Raw genomic sequence first — 17,578 nt, 5'->3', positions numbered from 1 at the left:
TGTGCGTCCAGCTTTGCATAAAGGCCTTCTTGTGGCGCCTTTCCCTCCTTCCAAAGCCCCGCAAATAATTAGTCACTGCGCAGCGCCTTTCTGAGCGAGAGGTGGGGCTGGCTCAGAGTTCCGTGCAGTGTTATGCTAAAATTAATTGCTAGGCGGTGTATTTAATAGCCAGGGGAGGTGCAGAGGCTCTGTCACACATTCAACAGGTGGATGGGCATTCCTTGAGGTGCTGCTTCAGCCTTTCTCATGGTCTGGCTGAGATCGGGAGCTCGCAACATGGTGATGCACTAGAAAGTTTCTTATGGTGAAATAAAGTTTCAATGGATTCAAAGCTTTATTACTGACTGCAATACTGCACAGATGCTCAAGACATCTACGTGTGACATTACTGTTTTTAAGAATTGCCACAGAACATCATATATCAAAGGTGTTGCGTTTTACGGTAGGCTATAATTCTTACTGCTGTCTAATAAACAAAAAGATTCAGTTTTGTGTTGTATCAAATACTGGGCACTGAAATCTCTATATAGTAAGTGACTATTTTAAAAAAAAAAATTCCTAATTTTTTATTTTTCTGTATGGAATTTACTCATTGTCATTAAGGAAATATTTTGGCGGGATTGTTATTAAGGAAATATTTTTGGGGGGGGGGGGAGGCAGAAATTTCTACAAGCACTGAAGGATAAGTGGGCAAGGCTAGAGGCTCCATTTTCAAAAGGGGGGTACGAACACCCTGCTCCTAAACGAGCTGTCTGCACAGCCACTTTCCACAGTGATAATAATAACTTGGCATAGAATCGAAGAATATTGCAGCACAGTTACAGCCCATTCTGGCCATCAAGTCTATTCTGCCATTTATCTCCGGCCACTGAATGTTATTCACAGAATAATTCCGCCCTCCTGTTAGCTCCCCATATCCTTTAATATTCCTCTCTTTCAAAACCTAGCTAATTCCATCTTTAAAATATTCATGGACTCTATTTCAATAATTGTTTGTGACAAAGAATTTCAACCTTTTGTATAAAGATGTTTTTTTCTCTAATTGGGATATAGGTTTTGAGGACGTCGGCAATTTAAACTCAGTGAGAATCTGTTTTGCTAATTTTATTTTCTTTTACTTTGGTTGCAGCTTCATGTTCCCAGTATCAGGGGGATTAGTTACTCCCCAAGGTATGTATGGCAATACTGCAATTCTACCGTGCATATCTTGATTATTTTCCTTTCTGTGTTCTTGCACCATTTATGATTCATTACATGCGATGTATAAACACTCATTGTAGTGGCTTAGTTTTGCATGTGTTTCTTTTAACCTATTGTTAGGTTAATTGAGTTGTTTTTGAATTGTCGGATTTAGCATATAAAATATTTGAAATATTTTTTAAAAATTGAAATGCATGTAAATGTTCTGAAGAGTACACCCTGAGCATGCTAGATACCCTTGCTTCTCCATGTCTGTGTTATTTATTCAGCAGATGTAGTAGTTCAGTGCATGGATGCTTTATACAATGTGCGGATGAGATCATCCTAACCCTTCCCCTCCTACCCTAAAATGAGCTAAACAGTCAGACCCCTTTTTGTTCTCTTTCTTCCTTTCCTTCCACCGTTCCCATTTATTTCCCTCCCGCGATCCTCTCCTTCACCCACCCCACCAACCTTGCAAGAAGCCTGACTGAATCTCATTGATACTGGGATGAGGGCACCAATACCCTGCAGGTATCCCAGAAGATGCACTAGGGGATCCCCTGGTAGTCCCCACGCAAGAACTGCATGGCAATTGCCCAGGAAGTTGGGCAATTACCTGGCACTGGGAAGCAGCCGATACTATGATTTAAATTGGAGACTTCAGTTGGTTCTGACTCTCCTGGAAGAATAGTTATCCAGGAAAAATTAGAAGAATTAAAATCACTTCTAACCCCCACGCCGCGAATACCCACTCTGGCCCACCCCCTTGACTACCCCCCTGCAAACCTCAATGACCACCAGACTGCCACCAAACCAACCTACCCTCCTACCCTCTCCGGCTGACCATCCTCCTCCCCGACCCATCCTACCTCCCTCCCATCCCACCCATCCTACCCATTTACTTTACACATTTACTTTCTCCCTGGCTTCTCAGTGGCTGGGACCTTGAAACTTACCTGCTTTGCAAAAGCTAGTGCTGTAAAAAGGTGTTGAGATTTCATTTCCCCTGATGCTGCTGCCCTGCACTGAAGGCTTCCGAGACCTGCTGCGATGCACATTTCTCATCCGACCTTCTGACTCTGGCCTGATGAGGAAAGTGCAGTGCTGGATGAAGGTGAAAGTAAAGTAAAAAGGAGCAGAGTGGCAATCTGACTGTGATTGCCACTCCTCGCAAGCTCTGGCCCAAAGTTTGGTGTAGGCACGTCCAGCTGGTACACGTTTGGGGTCTTTGCTCATGGCTCATGCTCACAGCTGGCCAGAGTTTCCAGACATAGATTGAATCCTCCATGGATTAAACTCTACATTTGTATTCAGTACTTTTCATAGGTTAAAATAACCCAGTCTAATAATTAACTCTGATTTGCAGCAAATCACTTTCTCTTAGATACATATTCATCTCAGGACTTGGAAAAAAACCTACAGCACTAGACCACAACATGTACATTAGCTAAAACTGCTTGTTCAAATTTATTAACAGATAAATAATATTCCAAGGCAAAGAGGTGATTAAGGTACAATACAACAGAATAATCAACTCTGGGCTAACTGGGGTGGCTGCATCCTAGTTATTTTAACTCTTTTCAACAAGCTCTTAAAATCACAGTTATTTAAGCTTTGTATGTAGAATTGTTTACACAGAACCTTAACGGATTGAAAAGACAGAGAAGCTCCCAAGTTATAAGGATTTTTTTTTTTGACATTGAAACAGTCTTCTTCTTGAAAGTGCTTTCTAGTGAATGGGCTCAGAGCAGATTCACCCTGCAGTAAATTATGAGTTCATGAGATTGGAATTGGTCTCTTCATTCACACCCTTCTCCATGTGAATAGGTTTTTACTCTTGATAGCTCAGCCACAGAAGGAGGCTATGTTTTTTTCCTTTATTCTTTCATGGGGCATCACTGGCAAAGCCAGCATTTGTTGGCCATTCCTAATGGCCCCTAAACTGAACATTTCAGAGGGTGGTTAATTGTCAATCACATTGCTGTGAACCTGTAGTCATATGTAGGTCAGATCAGGGATGGATGGCAGATTTCCCTCCTTACCTGGAAGAACATTTGTAAACCAGATGGGTTTTTACAACAATCGATGATAGTTTCATGGTCACCATGAGACCAGCTTTACATCCCAGATTTATTAATTGAATTTAAATTCAACTAGCTGCCATGGTGGGATTTGAACCCATGTCTCCAGAGCATTAGTCTGCGCCTCTGGGCTATTACTTCAGTGACATTCCCACTATGCCACCAACTTCCCCAAAGCTCAGCTCATTATGTCTGTGCATGATCACAGTGCTCTCTAAGTTCCCTTCTCTTGCCCTTTTCCAATATCTTGTTAAATTTTTATTTTTCAAATATTTATTCAAATCATTTTTAAAAGCTATTCTGTTTTTGTTTTCATTGCTGTTTTGCATGGGTATGTCTTGTAAAAACATTTTTTCTAATCTCTTACTTTGTTCGGTGATAAAGAATTTTGCTCTCTATTTACTGACTCACCAAACAGTGGAAATAGCTATTCCCAGTATATCTTTTGAAGCCCTATACTCTCTTTCCGGGTATCTTCCCAGTAAGCGTCCTGTTCTTCTCATGGCCTTGATATAGTTCTTAAAATTGAGAACTGAATCTGACACTACATTCTAATTACAGCCTAACCAATAAATTGCATAGGTTCAGCGTTAAGATCCTCCTTAAAGGTACTACTTTGACTAAACCTTTGGTTCTCCACCCCTTCTACAAGAAGCACTGCAAGAACTCACCAAGGCTCCTTAGACAGCACCTTCCAAACCCATGACTGCTACCGTCTAGAAGGACAGGTGCAGCAGACTCATGAGCACACCACCACCTGGAAGTTCCCCTCCAAGCCACTTACCATCCTGACTTGGAAACTTATCGCCGTTCCTTCACTGTCGCTGGGTCAAAGCTCTGGAACTCCCTCCATAACAGCACTGTGGGTGTACACCAAATTGACTCCAGTGGTTCAGGAAGACAGCTCACTACCACCTTCTCAAGGGCAATTAGGGATGGGCAATAAATGCTGGCCTAGCCAGTGGCGCCCACATCCCATGAATGAATAAAAAAAAATCTCCTTTGGCTTGGTTTCAATTTTTATCTGATTCTGATCTTGCAAAGTGCCTAGGGATATTTTCCTACATTAAAGATGCGAGGCAAATACAAGTTTTTGTTTTTTGTTTTTATAAATAGCAAAAAGCACAGGTCCCCGATGCTTACTTTTTGCAGCCAAATCCCATTTTAAAGGGCTGTGTAAGTCACCGTTCTGCTTTTCTATTCCTTGTAAAATTTAATTGTTTTTGGTGTATGTTTTCTCTTCTCATCCTTCCTTTCAAAGTGTACCATTTCACTTCTTTCTGTGTGAAATTTCAACCAAGTCACCTGTTCAATTCGCTAACCTATGCCCCTCTGAAGGTCAGTAGGCAAATTCTGATGTATACCTATATCCACGTTCAGATCACCTGATTGATATCACTGTTTACAGGCTGCCTGTTCAAAAGAAATTAATTAAGTATTAATCTTTGTTTTCAATCTTTTAGCCAACCTCCTATCTATGTTTCCACATCCTTTTAAAGCGTGGTTTAGTTCTATCAATATGCCTCCGATGTGTGGAAAATTGTCAGTGAATTGAATTCACAAATCTAGGCCTGCCGAAGATCCCTTGGAAATAGAAATAGTGTTTGAACATGGATATGAAACAAGCAGAAAAATTACTTTTGAACCAGAAATTTACACTAAATAAGATGATGAGGGTTGACCTAATCTAGGACATCACAAATATTGGCTGCGCACGGTCTAACCTTGCCATAGAACAAAGGAAGTTTCTGCTGAGAGATCTGTGGGGCACAGCTAGCTGATGCCATTTTTAGTATGGATTTATTCTATCTATTTAAAAATCACAAAAAAGCCTGTTTTCATTGCACCATTGTTTTAATATTCCAGATTAAATTGAACAGTCGTTGTGGCCTTTCTTTGAAAGCACCATGACAAAAGGTCTTCTAATTCATTAGTTGCTCTTCAAATACATTATAATTTGTGGAAATCATGCCCATTACGACTCCTGAAAAAGATTTGCAATTCCAAGCAGCAAGATGACTGGAAGAAATACCATTACACCCACTTCCCAATTTATACTCCCTATAAATATTTATATTTATTCTTATTAATGTTCCCTGCAGAGGCTCACTGACTTAATGCTACAGACTGTTGTGTGTGCCTGCAATTGAGTCTGATTTCAGCTGTATCATCTCAACAATAAAAAGGAAATTTAAGAAGATGCTGAATCAACAATGGAATGAATTTGGGTATTAAATTTAAGTCTGAGGCAACTACTTTGTTTTCCCATGCAATCGCAGAAGGTGCGACACCTGCCCCTTTACCTCCTCTCTCCTTGCCATCCAAGGACCCAAACACACCTTTCAGGTGAAGCAGTGCTTCACTTGCACCCCCTTCAATTTGGTCTACTGCATCCGCTGCTCCCAATGCGGTCTCCTCTATATTGGAGAGACCAAACGCAGACTGGGTGACCACTTTGTGGAACACCTTCGGTCAGTCCGCAAACATAACCCAGACCTTCCTGTCGCTAGCCGTTCAACACATCACCCTGCTCTCCTGCCCACATGGCCATCCTTGGCCTGCTGTAATGTTCCAGTGAAATCCAACGTAAACTGGAGGAACAGCACCTCATCTTCCGATTAGGCACTTTACAGCCTTCTGGACTTAATATTGAGTTCAACAGCTTCAGACTATGAACTCTCTCCTCCATCCATACCCCTTTTTAATTGCCTTTTTTCAATCTTCATTTTTATTTTTTTATTTTTATTTTTTATCCACTTATTTTTATTTTTATTTATTCATTGTTTTATCCCCACCTCTTATCCTATTTTCAATCTTTTTCCCCACCACCGTCCCCTCTCCCACTAGGGCCATCTGTCACTTGTTCATGTTGTTCTTTCCAGAGTGCTTTACCCTTGTTCTGCTATTACCACATTCTGCTTTCTGACCTTAATGCCACCATCAGCACCTCCTTTAGCCAGTACTACTACCATTAACCCCCCTTTGTCCTTTTGTTCATGACCTCTTGGTCAATCTCTCCTTTGCCTCCACCTGTCGCTGGCCTTCTATCCAGCTTCACCTGCTCTACCCCCTTAAACAGTATAAATTTCATCATGTTTTTACTTCTCTTTAGCTCTGAAGAAGAGTCATACGGACTCAAAACATTAATTCTGTCTTTCTCTCCACAGATGCTGTTAGACCTGCTGAGTTTTTCCAGCATTTTTTGTTTTTGTTTCAGATTTCCAGTATCCTCAGGATTTTGCTTTTAACTACTTTGTTTATTGGGAATAATAACTCTTTTACTTCTGTTCCTGTATTGTCGTCAGAACCAAAAGGGTACTTTCTTTTAGAAAAAAAACTTATTCCAGTAATTATTTATTAACCAGACCCTTTGCCCGGATGACCTATACTATGTACAGCTGTATTATAGTTCTGGCAGTTTGTAATGCTGCAGTTTAAAAAAAAAAATCCCCCTTCTCTCCCTCACTCAAGGTTCTCACTCTTAGTGGGGAATGACTCCATGAGTACCAGGAATCCTCTGGTACTTTTGCCCCAGAGACGAACTGAGCTCAGGCAGTGGTTGCCTCAGCCTATTTGGTGGGGGGCATCACCGTCAAGAATGGTATCTATATGCATGCACTTTCTGCCTGGAGTTGCTGAAAAGCAATCAGCAGCAGGAACACTAGGAAACCTCACAACGCAAGACATTGAAGCTAATTGGAATACCCAATGAGACCAGCTAGTTCAACATAGGGATTGAATCTTGAGATGTTTTGATCTATGTACTGCAATACTACACCCTGCATGCTTCTATCCAATAGCCTTCTGTAGGACTCGTAACATTTCATTTTAATTGTTTTTCCCCTGCCCATGTGCAGAGAAAATCAAAAGATAACCTTTTAACAGAATCAATTCTCATTTTGTGGACTTCTTGTATCACTTTCTGTGCTATCTTCATCTGATCTAACAAATGTTTAGGAATGAGCCACACTGAAGTGGCATTTAGGGAGTTTTCTATCAGTTCAAACATTTCTTACTATTGATACTATGGAAACCCAATGTAGCCAGCACCACAGGTCTAAGACACAGGATTATCCAATGTTGAACTCTGACTCGGGTGAAAACGAATATAACTTCAAAGTTACTCATAACGTACAGGATCTGCAAAGCTGTGGTAATTGTACACCTCTTTTTTCCTGGTTGCAAGGCATGTTCTGAATTCTTTTTCACCTCCTATCTTCTTCTGCCAGTTTTCTCTTCTTCCCTTAAGATGCTGACTCGTTGTTTAAACATGATTCCATAGGTGCCAAGTCACTCTGCGATACCTCATCCACATGACCATTCTTCAAGCCTGTGAGCAAATAGTGAAATGACAGGTGTCAGCTATTAATGGATGGTGCCACCCCGCCACTTCCAAACCCACCCTCAGGGATGTTCACACTGGCACTTACTGGACAATGACCGGATTTAGAATCCTGGATAATTTTCCTTGGTGAAATTGGAGTCAACTCTAATACCCTTTCCACAGCCACAGCTGAGATCAGCTAATTCAGAAATACACTTACTATTGCATCAGCTCAGCCCAAATGGGATCAAACGTGGTTCATTCCTGGTCTATGCGATTCAGCTTCTCTGGTTTAATGACAGAGGCATAAGGGTAGCTTAAATGGTAGAAATTCAATCACTTAATCAGGTTGATTTGCCTTATTTGTGATCGAGTCTAATTCAGAGCTAAGATTAATTACTCTTGACTTTCTCAGTGGTGGTGTTTAAATTTTTCACTCTAGAATTGAGTTGTAGAATTTGTGCTTATATTTGTAAAATTTCTCCTATTTATGTGTTTAGCATATTTTGGAAATGTTTTCACAAAATATGTTTGAACATCTTATGTGATAATGAACTCATTTTAAATAAGAGAAATGTGGGATATATAATGTGACAAACTAATTATTGTTTACTAATCAATGGTTTATGATTTGTTAAACTTCCAATGGATTATTTGTTTGCTAGAGCAACTATCACTGCACAGCATAATAGATACATCCATCTTTCATTACGTCAATATTTGGGGATCTGGTGGGGCCAGAGTGCAGAGGTGGGAGGGAAGAAAAACTGACTAAAATCATCCATTTTGTATTTTATGAGCTACTTGAAACGGCATCAAAGGACATCCCCAAAACACAGACACCTGCAAAAAACAGATGCTTATTAAAAGTTATGAAATGCATCATGACAGATACAAACTACACCTTGATCTCCAGGCACTCGCAGATTATAAACTATGGGCAGCCTTTGATGCGATAAGTCTGTTTACAACTTAAAATGCAAGACACACAGATCAGTGTGAGTCGGCAGGGGCGAAGGAACTGCTGTTGTGGATTGGGGAAGCTCTTTACTCGAAACTCATAGTGGGCAAGAAACCACTATCTCTGGGGTTGAATGGTGGCACACATCTGTCCCGGGGATCAAATGATTTCTCTCCTGCTATGGATGCTGGACACAGAACTCCCCATTAGACAAAAGACTGGAACAGCACCAGGCAACATCAGGTACTGATAAAGCTGCTATCAGCACCCTTCCCCCCCGCCGCCCAACACTTATAATGTTAGCAGCTGCAGCAGAGGGAGGGAAAGAGTTCCTGACAGGTGCCTGCAAGACATTAATTCCTCCCAATTAAACTGGGATTGTCCAGCCACCTAAACCTGTGCAGGCTGCCAATGTAGAAGGTTGTAGAATTTAGAAGGATCACAACGTCCTCAATGAGAAGAACCCTGGGATGCCATTGAACTGAGAAACTGAACAAACAGAAAATGATCTTAAATCACATCCTGCTGGCAGAGCGCTAGAATTGGGCACAATCCCAGGTGCAGGTGGGAATAAAAGGAACAACTTTGGAGGAGATAAAGCCAATTCAGGGATATTTGGCTTATCTGATTTACATAAAATGACCATTTTGAAAATAACCTGCAAACACCAAAAAACAAGCAACATTTGATGCTGGCCCTTTGTGTCCCTAATTAACACGTTTCACTGTATATTATATAAGTAGGGAGGATTTATTAATTATTACGGATTGAGCCCATGTTATGTACTGAGCGACAAAGAGCAGGACCGTGCCTGCGCTGAGCTGGTCATGGAAATGTATTGCCAATGGGGATGGACCTATTTTGGAGATGTTGGGTTGCCCCAGTCACCAAACAACAATCACAACAAATATCCCCTTTTCAGTACCACTAATGTAAGAAAGAATCATACTGTCCAATCAAACTAAAAGAAGCTCAGCATTGACAAGTAAAAACACCCCAGCAAAAACAAAGGAGATCTTGGCAGCTAAAATCAGAATGTTGCTATCAGTGTCTCTAAGACACTCTATACCCTGTGATTCTTACTGGTTGCAGAAGGCCTCAAGATTACCAGCAGGCAATGCATGCTCCCTTGTCAAGGAGCTTACTGCAGAAGAGAGGCAAGCCACTAGGGTGACCACCACCATGAGGAAGAAAACGTTTAGAAATGTTCCTGTTTTTGGTCGCTCTCCAGAGATTCTTCCAGGGAAGTGTGGATGTTGAATGAGACCGGGATCAGGCTGAGTGAGCTACAATGATCAAAGTAATGTATTGCAAAATCGAAGTGTATATTAACGCACACCATCAAGGCTCACCCTTGTGTGGCCAACACCTGTGGAGTTAAATCTTATCCTACATTGTCACATTCATGACGGGAAGGGAGATAATTGAGGGGAAAAAGGCCAGAATATGTTGATGATAAATTATCCAAGTCCTCAGTAATTATTGCATACAATGCTTTGTACTTATTCCTAGGTCTGTAGTATTTACGGATTTTACTGGTGACTATAACCCCAATCAACAGCTAAATGAATTGTATTGAGGATACGTCCCAGTAAAACATAATTTAGTATTATGTACTGAGTCATTAGATGTTGCCCTCTCTTGGCAAGAGGAGCTTTTTTTAAATGCTTTTGGTATTGTAAACATTCTGACATTTAAGCTTTAGTGATGTTGTCAAAACATGGTGGGCAGAGGGATCTCAATCTGTATGTCATTAATGACCACATTGTTTGTGGTATACCATTGTATACAACAGACTCAAAAGCTAAACATCATTTTTTCCTGGTAATGTTTAGCTGAATATGATGTATTTAGACAGCTGAGCAGCGGCGCGTTTCCGATGGTGTTGGACTAATTGCTGTGTTACTCTTTAGTTTTTGTAAAGCCGAACTGGTGAGTTTAAATGAAGATTTCCATTTCACCATTTGTGTGTTTGTATAGGAATGATGTCAATGCAACAACAGCAGCAACAGCAGGGATTCCCCATGGTACCCGTGATGCAGCCCAGCATGCAGGGCATGATGGGAATGAATTTTGGTTCACAGATGCCTCCTGGAGCAATGCCTATGCAGGTAATTCTGTGATGAAAACTTCACCTATACACAAAATTAACCCCTGTTCATCAAATGTGCCATTTTGAATGGAGCATATTTCGTTGAATTTACATATGAAATCAAATGTGTTAGAATGCTGCGAACATTGGGCACAATTTCCTTCACAGGTGGAGTTCCCAACCTCAGCTGTGTAAATGTGGAGAGGTGCTGAAAAGTGGCACTCATTTTTTTGCCTCCAATGAGCGGAAAATCCGAGAGAGAATCAATCTCGAGCAGCAATCGCACAATCTACAAGGCTGTATGGAGGAAGTCACCTGCTTGATCTCTAAAGTGCGAATTTCACAGGGAGACCAAGAAATTGTAGGGAAGCAGATGTTCCATACCATGTCCTGCCACCACCACCCCACCCCACCCCCAACAAAAATATTGGGGGAAGAAGAAATATATGTATAAACTGCATTTTTGCCCATGCTTATCTCTCCCAACCCCCGACACTCAAACCAGGGAAGTCACAGTGACATTTTGCAGCTTTAGATTTGTTGATGCAACAGTTCTACCCCCTGCTGTGTGAGATACTGTTCAAAGTTTGCCCTAGGATATAGTACTTGTATTTATTTATTGTCGCATATAATTTAAATGCATTATCAAATGAAAACAGTTCTTGTTAATAGACATTGCAAATGGAATGTTTATTTAAAGGGTACACTTAGATGTCAATTGATTTCCCATATATTATACAATGTTTGCTTAATTATTAACAACTCGCTCAAGGGAGCATTGGGCTACCATGGTGATGTTTCTATCACAGGGTACATTATTGTTGAACAAGGAGTAGAGGGTACAAAGGAGATGAGCAGGTTCTGTACATGGATCGAAACAACAAGGCAAGCAAATTGGATTGAATGACCTATTTTGTTCTTGTTATGCTCGTTTAGAGGTATCATTTTAATCTTTTATTCCTTTTAGGGTGGAATGGCAATGGGACCAATGCCTCCAGCTGGAATGTCATTTATGTCACAGCATCATTACATGGGGATGCGTCCTTCACCGCCACAGTACACGCCAGATATGCAAAAGCAGTTTGCTGAAGAGCAACAGTAAGATGGTTTTCTGATTCTAAATTGCTTTGGAGTAATTACATAATTTATCGTCTTTTCCTTTTAAAAATAAATATGCAAAACTAAGCTATAGTTTTAGACAACTTCAGGAGCGCAAGTGATTCACCAAGGGTGCAGATATTGAACAAAAGGTTAGCAGGTGTCGAACCTACAAATTCTTATCTTGAGAGTTCCTGATTTTTCCTAAACCCAGCAAACATAGACCTGGCATCAGAGCAGTAAAAGTAGATCATCAAGTCACCTGTTATATTGCAGTATGTAAATGGTTAATTTTTTTCTTTAACTGCCAGTGTGGTTATTTGTCTCTCTCCTCGCTCCCCAGTGCATGCTCAAATACTATCAGTCGTGAGTAATATGTATCAGGAGAATTTCATTTCTACTTGCACTTGCAGCTGTTTATACTATCCAGGTGTAAACTATGCTCAAAGGATAAGAAAGTGGTGAGAAATTCTTGATTTTTTTGGGAAAAATTTGCATTGAAATGAATGGCCATTTAATAAGGTATTCCACTGAAAGGCAGTCCAATGACTGTAATTTAAATAGTTCACTTTGGACAATTTTATTACATAGGAAAGATTCAGAAATAGGTTAGTCCAGAGGTAACTGTATTATTACAGTAACCACACTCTGATTTAGCCTTGGATCGCTTTCGTTTCTCTAGGAAGCGATTTGAACAGCAGCAAAAGATGATGGAAGAGGAACGGAAGCGACGACAGTTTGAGGAGCAGAAGCAAAAGCTGCGACTTCTGAGCAGTGTGAAGCCTAAGGTATTCTTCAGTGGTGTTATAGATATGCTTTTGTTCCAGATGGTTTATTTAATTTATTGGAAAAGAAAGCCCTTGAGAGTTTTGGTGAGAATTGAGGCAATTTCCTATTAAATAATAGCTGTATATTTTAATCTAATGTAACTCATGGTGAGATTATGTTCTGAATATTCTGTGTAATTTGGAGCACATTTCCTTCTAAAGAGGTTTTGTTGGATTGCTTTGAGTTCAAAGAAGAGGGATTATGAATGAAGAGAGACTCAGAATTAAACTTGATTTCCATGAAGAAAAAAAAAATTAAGACCTTCAAGCATGCCCTGATGGGCCTAACTGGTTTGATCAGTGGGTAGAGGTCAGGAAGGTGCCAGGTTTTGTTCCCAGTCTGTGCTGCCTTAACTGATCTCTAAAGGGGTGACGATGTGGCTGATACAGTTAACCAGAACATTGAGAGTTAGCAAGTGGAAAATAAGACATGGTTCTCAACTCTGTTGGAAATGTGTGTGTGAATATAGGGTGGACGCAGGTTTGAACTTGGCTGTGACGCTATCCATGGTAATTTAACCCACTTTCGCCCCCTTGAAGCTTGCATATAAATTGTCATTTGGGTGAGCAAAATCCAATAAACACCCCAACAACTTCAAGAAGAAAAATGAGAAAAGGTGTGGAAAAAAGTTGAAATTCATAAATGATTGTCTGGATTTTGCTGTCAGCCATGAATAAACAGTGTCAGCTATTCACAAGGCTTACACTTGCCCACAGACTTTCTTTGGACTGGAACTTGTGCTTATTAGAAAGCCAAAATGGCATGGCGACTTCTACGGGGGAACTAGGACCTATGCGAGCAGGGCAAGCAACTGTGAATCTTCCTAACCAATCAGATTGAAGAATCCCGACTGAGGCTAGTTAATTCAATGTCAAATCTTGTACAGAAAGTGAAATAAAGAGAGGACAAAAAGATGGAATTGAGAGATGTAAAGGAGACAGAAAAAGTAAATAAATCATCATTTTTAAAGATTGCCAACTATAATTAAAATCTGAAGGAATGAGATTCTATATTTGTAAAAGATAATTTTCAGTGCCAGAGAGGTGGCTTGGTAGTTTTAAGATTGATCACAATGTTAAAAATTTACTTGCACTTAAATGGATAAGCCCTGACTTTTTCTGATGTGTTGTTAGGAACAATGTATGGCTTTAAGTTTAATTTATATTTTGTATTTAGGTGTATTTTTAGTTTCATTTAGAGGTTTTTGTGAGCTGGGTTCTGGGAAGCCTGGGGCCCTGTTTGTATACATGCATTTTTGAGGTTTTGCAACTCTTGAAGTGAAGAGATGGGTTACCATGGGGTTAGTAATTTAGTGGTTAAAAAATATATAAAGTAGAAAACACTGTGCTGTTGCCTAGCAACAGGGGTTCAGAGACAGAGAAACACAGAAGGGTGGTCAGTTAGTGTGTGTATACCAGAAAGTGCAGGCAGAAGGCCTAATCGCTCTAATATAAATTCCTGTAAGCCTGCTGACGAACTGAATTTAGGGAACTCGGGTGTTTGCTCCGAAGTTGAAGTAATGAGTTTAGATTGCAGTTTTTGGGTGTCTCAGGGAGAGAAAAGCATCTAGTGAATGCTCAGAGGTTCACCGGTCAAAAACTGTTTGAAACTGAGCTAACCCAACCAAGAAACCTTGGTGTTGAGACAGTGGTGAACCTTCACTGGGGGAGTTTGTATCTGTAAGGGCTGCCAGGATGAAAGGAATAGTGTGAGTTTAAATATTTTTTGGTATCTGTATTGAAATCTTTCCAACCTTTTTGTCTACTGTGTTATAGTTCATTTCTTCTTGTTTAATGTTTATTCGTTGTGCTAAGAGTATACTGGCAGACTCTTGTGAATGTGTTCAGTAACTAACCTGCATGGTTTCTAAAAAAACACAAAGTTGGGATCTACCAAGCCAGGTTTCACTCTGGGATCTGACTTGTCCAATAGTAATATCAGCTGAGATCATAAGAGTGTTAAGTAGGCATCTATCATTTAAGTGTGCCAACTTCACACTCTTCCATGTTTGGAGTGGTATTGTTACAGCGATGCTTCTGAAGGAGCAGGCCAGTTGGGACAACAACTTCCTGATTTCCGCATCTAACTGAGTACACACAGTTGCCAGAAATTGCAGTTCAATTTATGCATTAAAAATGTTGAAGACTGAACCTCATGTTATTTTTACCAAAAAATCTGGGCCAGTGTTAAATAGAAGCAAATTTTTAACTGAGTATGTGATTCCAAAATTAGAATATATGCATACTGAGTTAACAGGTTATATTTTGATATTTGAGTTTTGCACAAATTAGATTTTTTTTTCCCACGCTCAGCAGATACCCATCTAAAGTAATTAATGCCGTCTATCAACGTTTTAAGAATAAAGGTTTGGATTACTATCTATTTGAATTGATGATTATAAGGATAAACAGATTATCTAACTGGCACAAGGCACTGTGGATTTTGTGTTTATAGAACCATGGATAAGGGTAGTATGCAACTGGTCAAAGTTGAATAGCCTGTGTTGTAAGATTAGATTAATAGCCTGAGACATTTTTTTCCTGATGAAATTTGTGAGATGGGGGTGAGATATTAGAGGCACCTGTGATTCAATTGACCAGTCAGGAGATTGGATGAGTCAATGGTAGTAGAAATTGTTTATCATTTTGTTAGGAATTTAATTTGATAGGCTAAGTGATTTTATTTTATTTTTGTTTTGTTTTATAAACTTATGAGGTTATTTAAATGATTTTTGGCTTTCTTTGTCATGCTGTGCTCTTTGCACCTTGCATTGTCTGTTACTTGGTGGGCAGCCTGCTTGGCAGGCCTCTGCCAGGGCAGCTGTAAAATCAGCTGCTGAGAGCTCTGTGAGAATAGCCCTCTGTAGTCTTCCTGTCTCTGAGGGAGCCCCTGCTTATCACTACTCCACAGCTGTCTGACTCAAAGGAGGCACTTTTTTTTAGCTTCTCATAAGAAGGGGAAACTATGAGTAGCTTTCCTTCCCCATCCCATGTACCATTATGTAAGAGGTTGATCTGTTACCAGACCTCTCTGGTTTCCCTAGCAGGTGCAGATAAGGGTTTCCTCAATGTTGTGTTTTTTTTTCTGTTGTCCCACCCTCTTCCTATGGGGTAGTATTTTACTACTACTTTTGGAACATATGCAAAAATCACAACTGCAGGGATATAAAAAATAGAAGCATATTAGATATGGAAGAGCTTACTAAATTGTTTTTCTCTTTGTAATTAGGATAAAAGAAAAGGTGATTTTCTTTATTCAAAAATACTATTCCTACAAATAATATCACAGCTTCATATGTCTACAGTGGGGCCTACAGGCTCCTCAACACTAAGCACAATGTAGGGCAAAGTATACAAGAAGAAATATTGGATGCTTGTGATAAAGGGCCAGCAATAATCATGGGTGGGTTTTAATCTACATGTGAACTAGAAAAATCAGACTAGCAGTGGTAGCCTGGATGAGGAGCTCATAGAATGCTTTCAAGATTGGTTCCAGAATGTGCTGCTCTAAGAAACTATCAGAGAGCAGGTTATATTAGACTTGGTACTGTGTAATGTGACAGGATTAATTAACGACCTTAGAGTGAAGGCACCCCTAGGTAGCAACAGCCACAATACGAATGAATTTTTCATTCAGTTTGAAAGGAAGAAGAGTGGGTCTAAGGCTAGCATTTGAAACTTAAATAAGGGCAACTATGTGGGCATGAAAGCTGAGTGAAATGAAGTAAACCGGGAGACTGGGCTAGAGGGTAGATCAATGGAGAAGCAGTGGCAGACACTTAAGAGGATATTTCAGAATGCTCAGAATCAGTATATTCCTACTATAGTGGAGGACCCACCAGCTGTGGTTAACTAAAGAACTTAAGGAAAACATTGAACTTAAGGAGAAGCATATAACTGAACAAAGATAAGTGGCAGGTCAGATGATTGCTCAGAATATATTGGCAGAGAATGACTAAAAGGTTAATCAGGAGAAAGACATTAGAGTACAAGTGGAAGCTAACTAGAAATGTAAAAATAGATAGCAAGAGTTTTTTATAAAGAAAAAGTGCAAGTAAAGTGAGTGTTCCTCCTCAAGAGAGTGACAGTGGGGAGTTATTAGTAGAGAATAAGGAAATGACAGATGAAATGAACAAATATTTTGCTTCTGTCTTCACTATAGAGGAGACAAAAAACATTCCAGTAATAGCTGTAAACCAGGAGATGGAAGGGAGAGGGGAACTTGGTGAAATTACAATTGCTAGGGAAGCAGTACTGAGCAAACGGATGGAGCTGCGGGCTGACAAATCTCTGGGTCCTGATGGACTTCACCCTAGGGTCTTAAAAGAGGTGGCTAATGAGATAGTAGGTGTGTTGTGTTAATTTTCCAAAATTCCCTAGTTTCAGGAAAGATTCCATCAGACTGGAAAGTAGCAGATATAACCCCTCTATTCAAGAAGGTAGGTAGGCAGGAAACTATAGGCCAGTTAGCTTGACATCTGTCATGGGGAAGATGTTAGAATTAATCATTAAGGAGGTTATAGCTGGGCACTTAGAGAAACTCAGGGTAATTGGGAAGAGTCAAGATGGTTTTGTGAAAGGGAAATTGTGTTCAACCAATTTATTTACTAGTTCCTTGAACTAGTAACATGTGCTGTGGATAAAGGGGAGCCTGTAGATGTGCTGTACTTGGATTTCCCAAAGGCATTTGATAAGGTGCCACATCAAAGGTTATTGTGGAAAATAAAAGCTCATGGTGTAGGGAGTAACATATTAGCACGGACAGAAGATTGGCTGGCTGGCAGAAAACAGAGTATGCATAAATAGGTCTTTTTCTGATTGCCAGGATGTGACGAATGGAGTCTGTGCTGGGGCCTCAACTTTTTACAATTTGTGCCAATGACTTAGATGAGGTGAGTGAAGACATGGCAGCTAAATTTGCAGATGGCACAAAGATAGATAGGAAAGTATGTTGTGAAGAGGACATAAGGAGTTGCAGTCAGATATAGATAGTTAATTGAGTGGACAAAAATC

The 17,578-nt window shown here is 40.1% G+C and overlaps 1 protein-coding gene across 4 annotated transcripts in view; it reads left to right on the top strand.

Moving 5' to 3' along the window:
* Window positions 1–17,578, top strand: part of synrg (synergin, gamma) — a 129,881-nt gene that overhangs the window by 5,256 nt on the left and 107,047 nt on the right. For 3 of the 4 annotated variants that reach the window (XM_078548036.1, XM_078548034.1, XM_078548038.1), the window contains exons 2-5: window positions 1,130–1,170; window positions 10,529–10,659; window positions 11,608–11,738; window positions 12,421–12,526. In XM_078548036.1, coding sequence (XP_078404162.1) covers window positions 1,130–1,170; window positions 10,529–10,659; window positions 11,608–11,738; window positions 12,421–12,526 — 409 coding nt within the window. Of the gene's footprint in view, window positions 1–1,129; window positions 1,171–5,129; window positions 5,181–10,528; window positions 10,660–11,607; window positions 11,739–12,420; window positions 12,527–17,578 lie in introns of all 4 variants that reach the window. The other variant, XM_078548037.1, reaches the window with a different exon arrangement.

This window comes from Cetorhinus maximus, chromosome 9 (assembly GCF_964194155.1).
Source record: "Cetorhinus maximus chromosome 9, sCetMax3.hap1.1, whole genome shotgun sequence".
NCBI classification, from domain to species: Eukaryota; Metazoa; Chordata; class Chondrichthyes; order Lamniformes; family Cetorhinidae; genus Cetorhinus; species Cetorhinus maximus.
The sequence above is the reverse complement of the archived record's forward strand: the minus strand, read 5'-3'. Positions and strand labels throughout refer to the sequence as shown.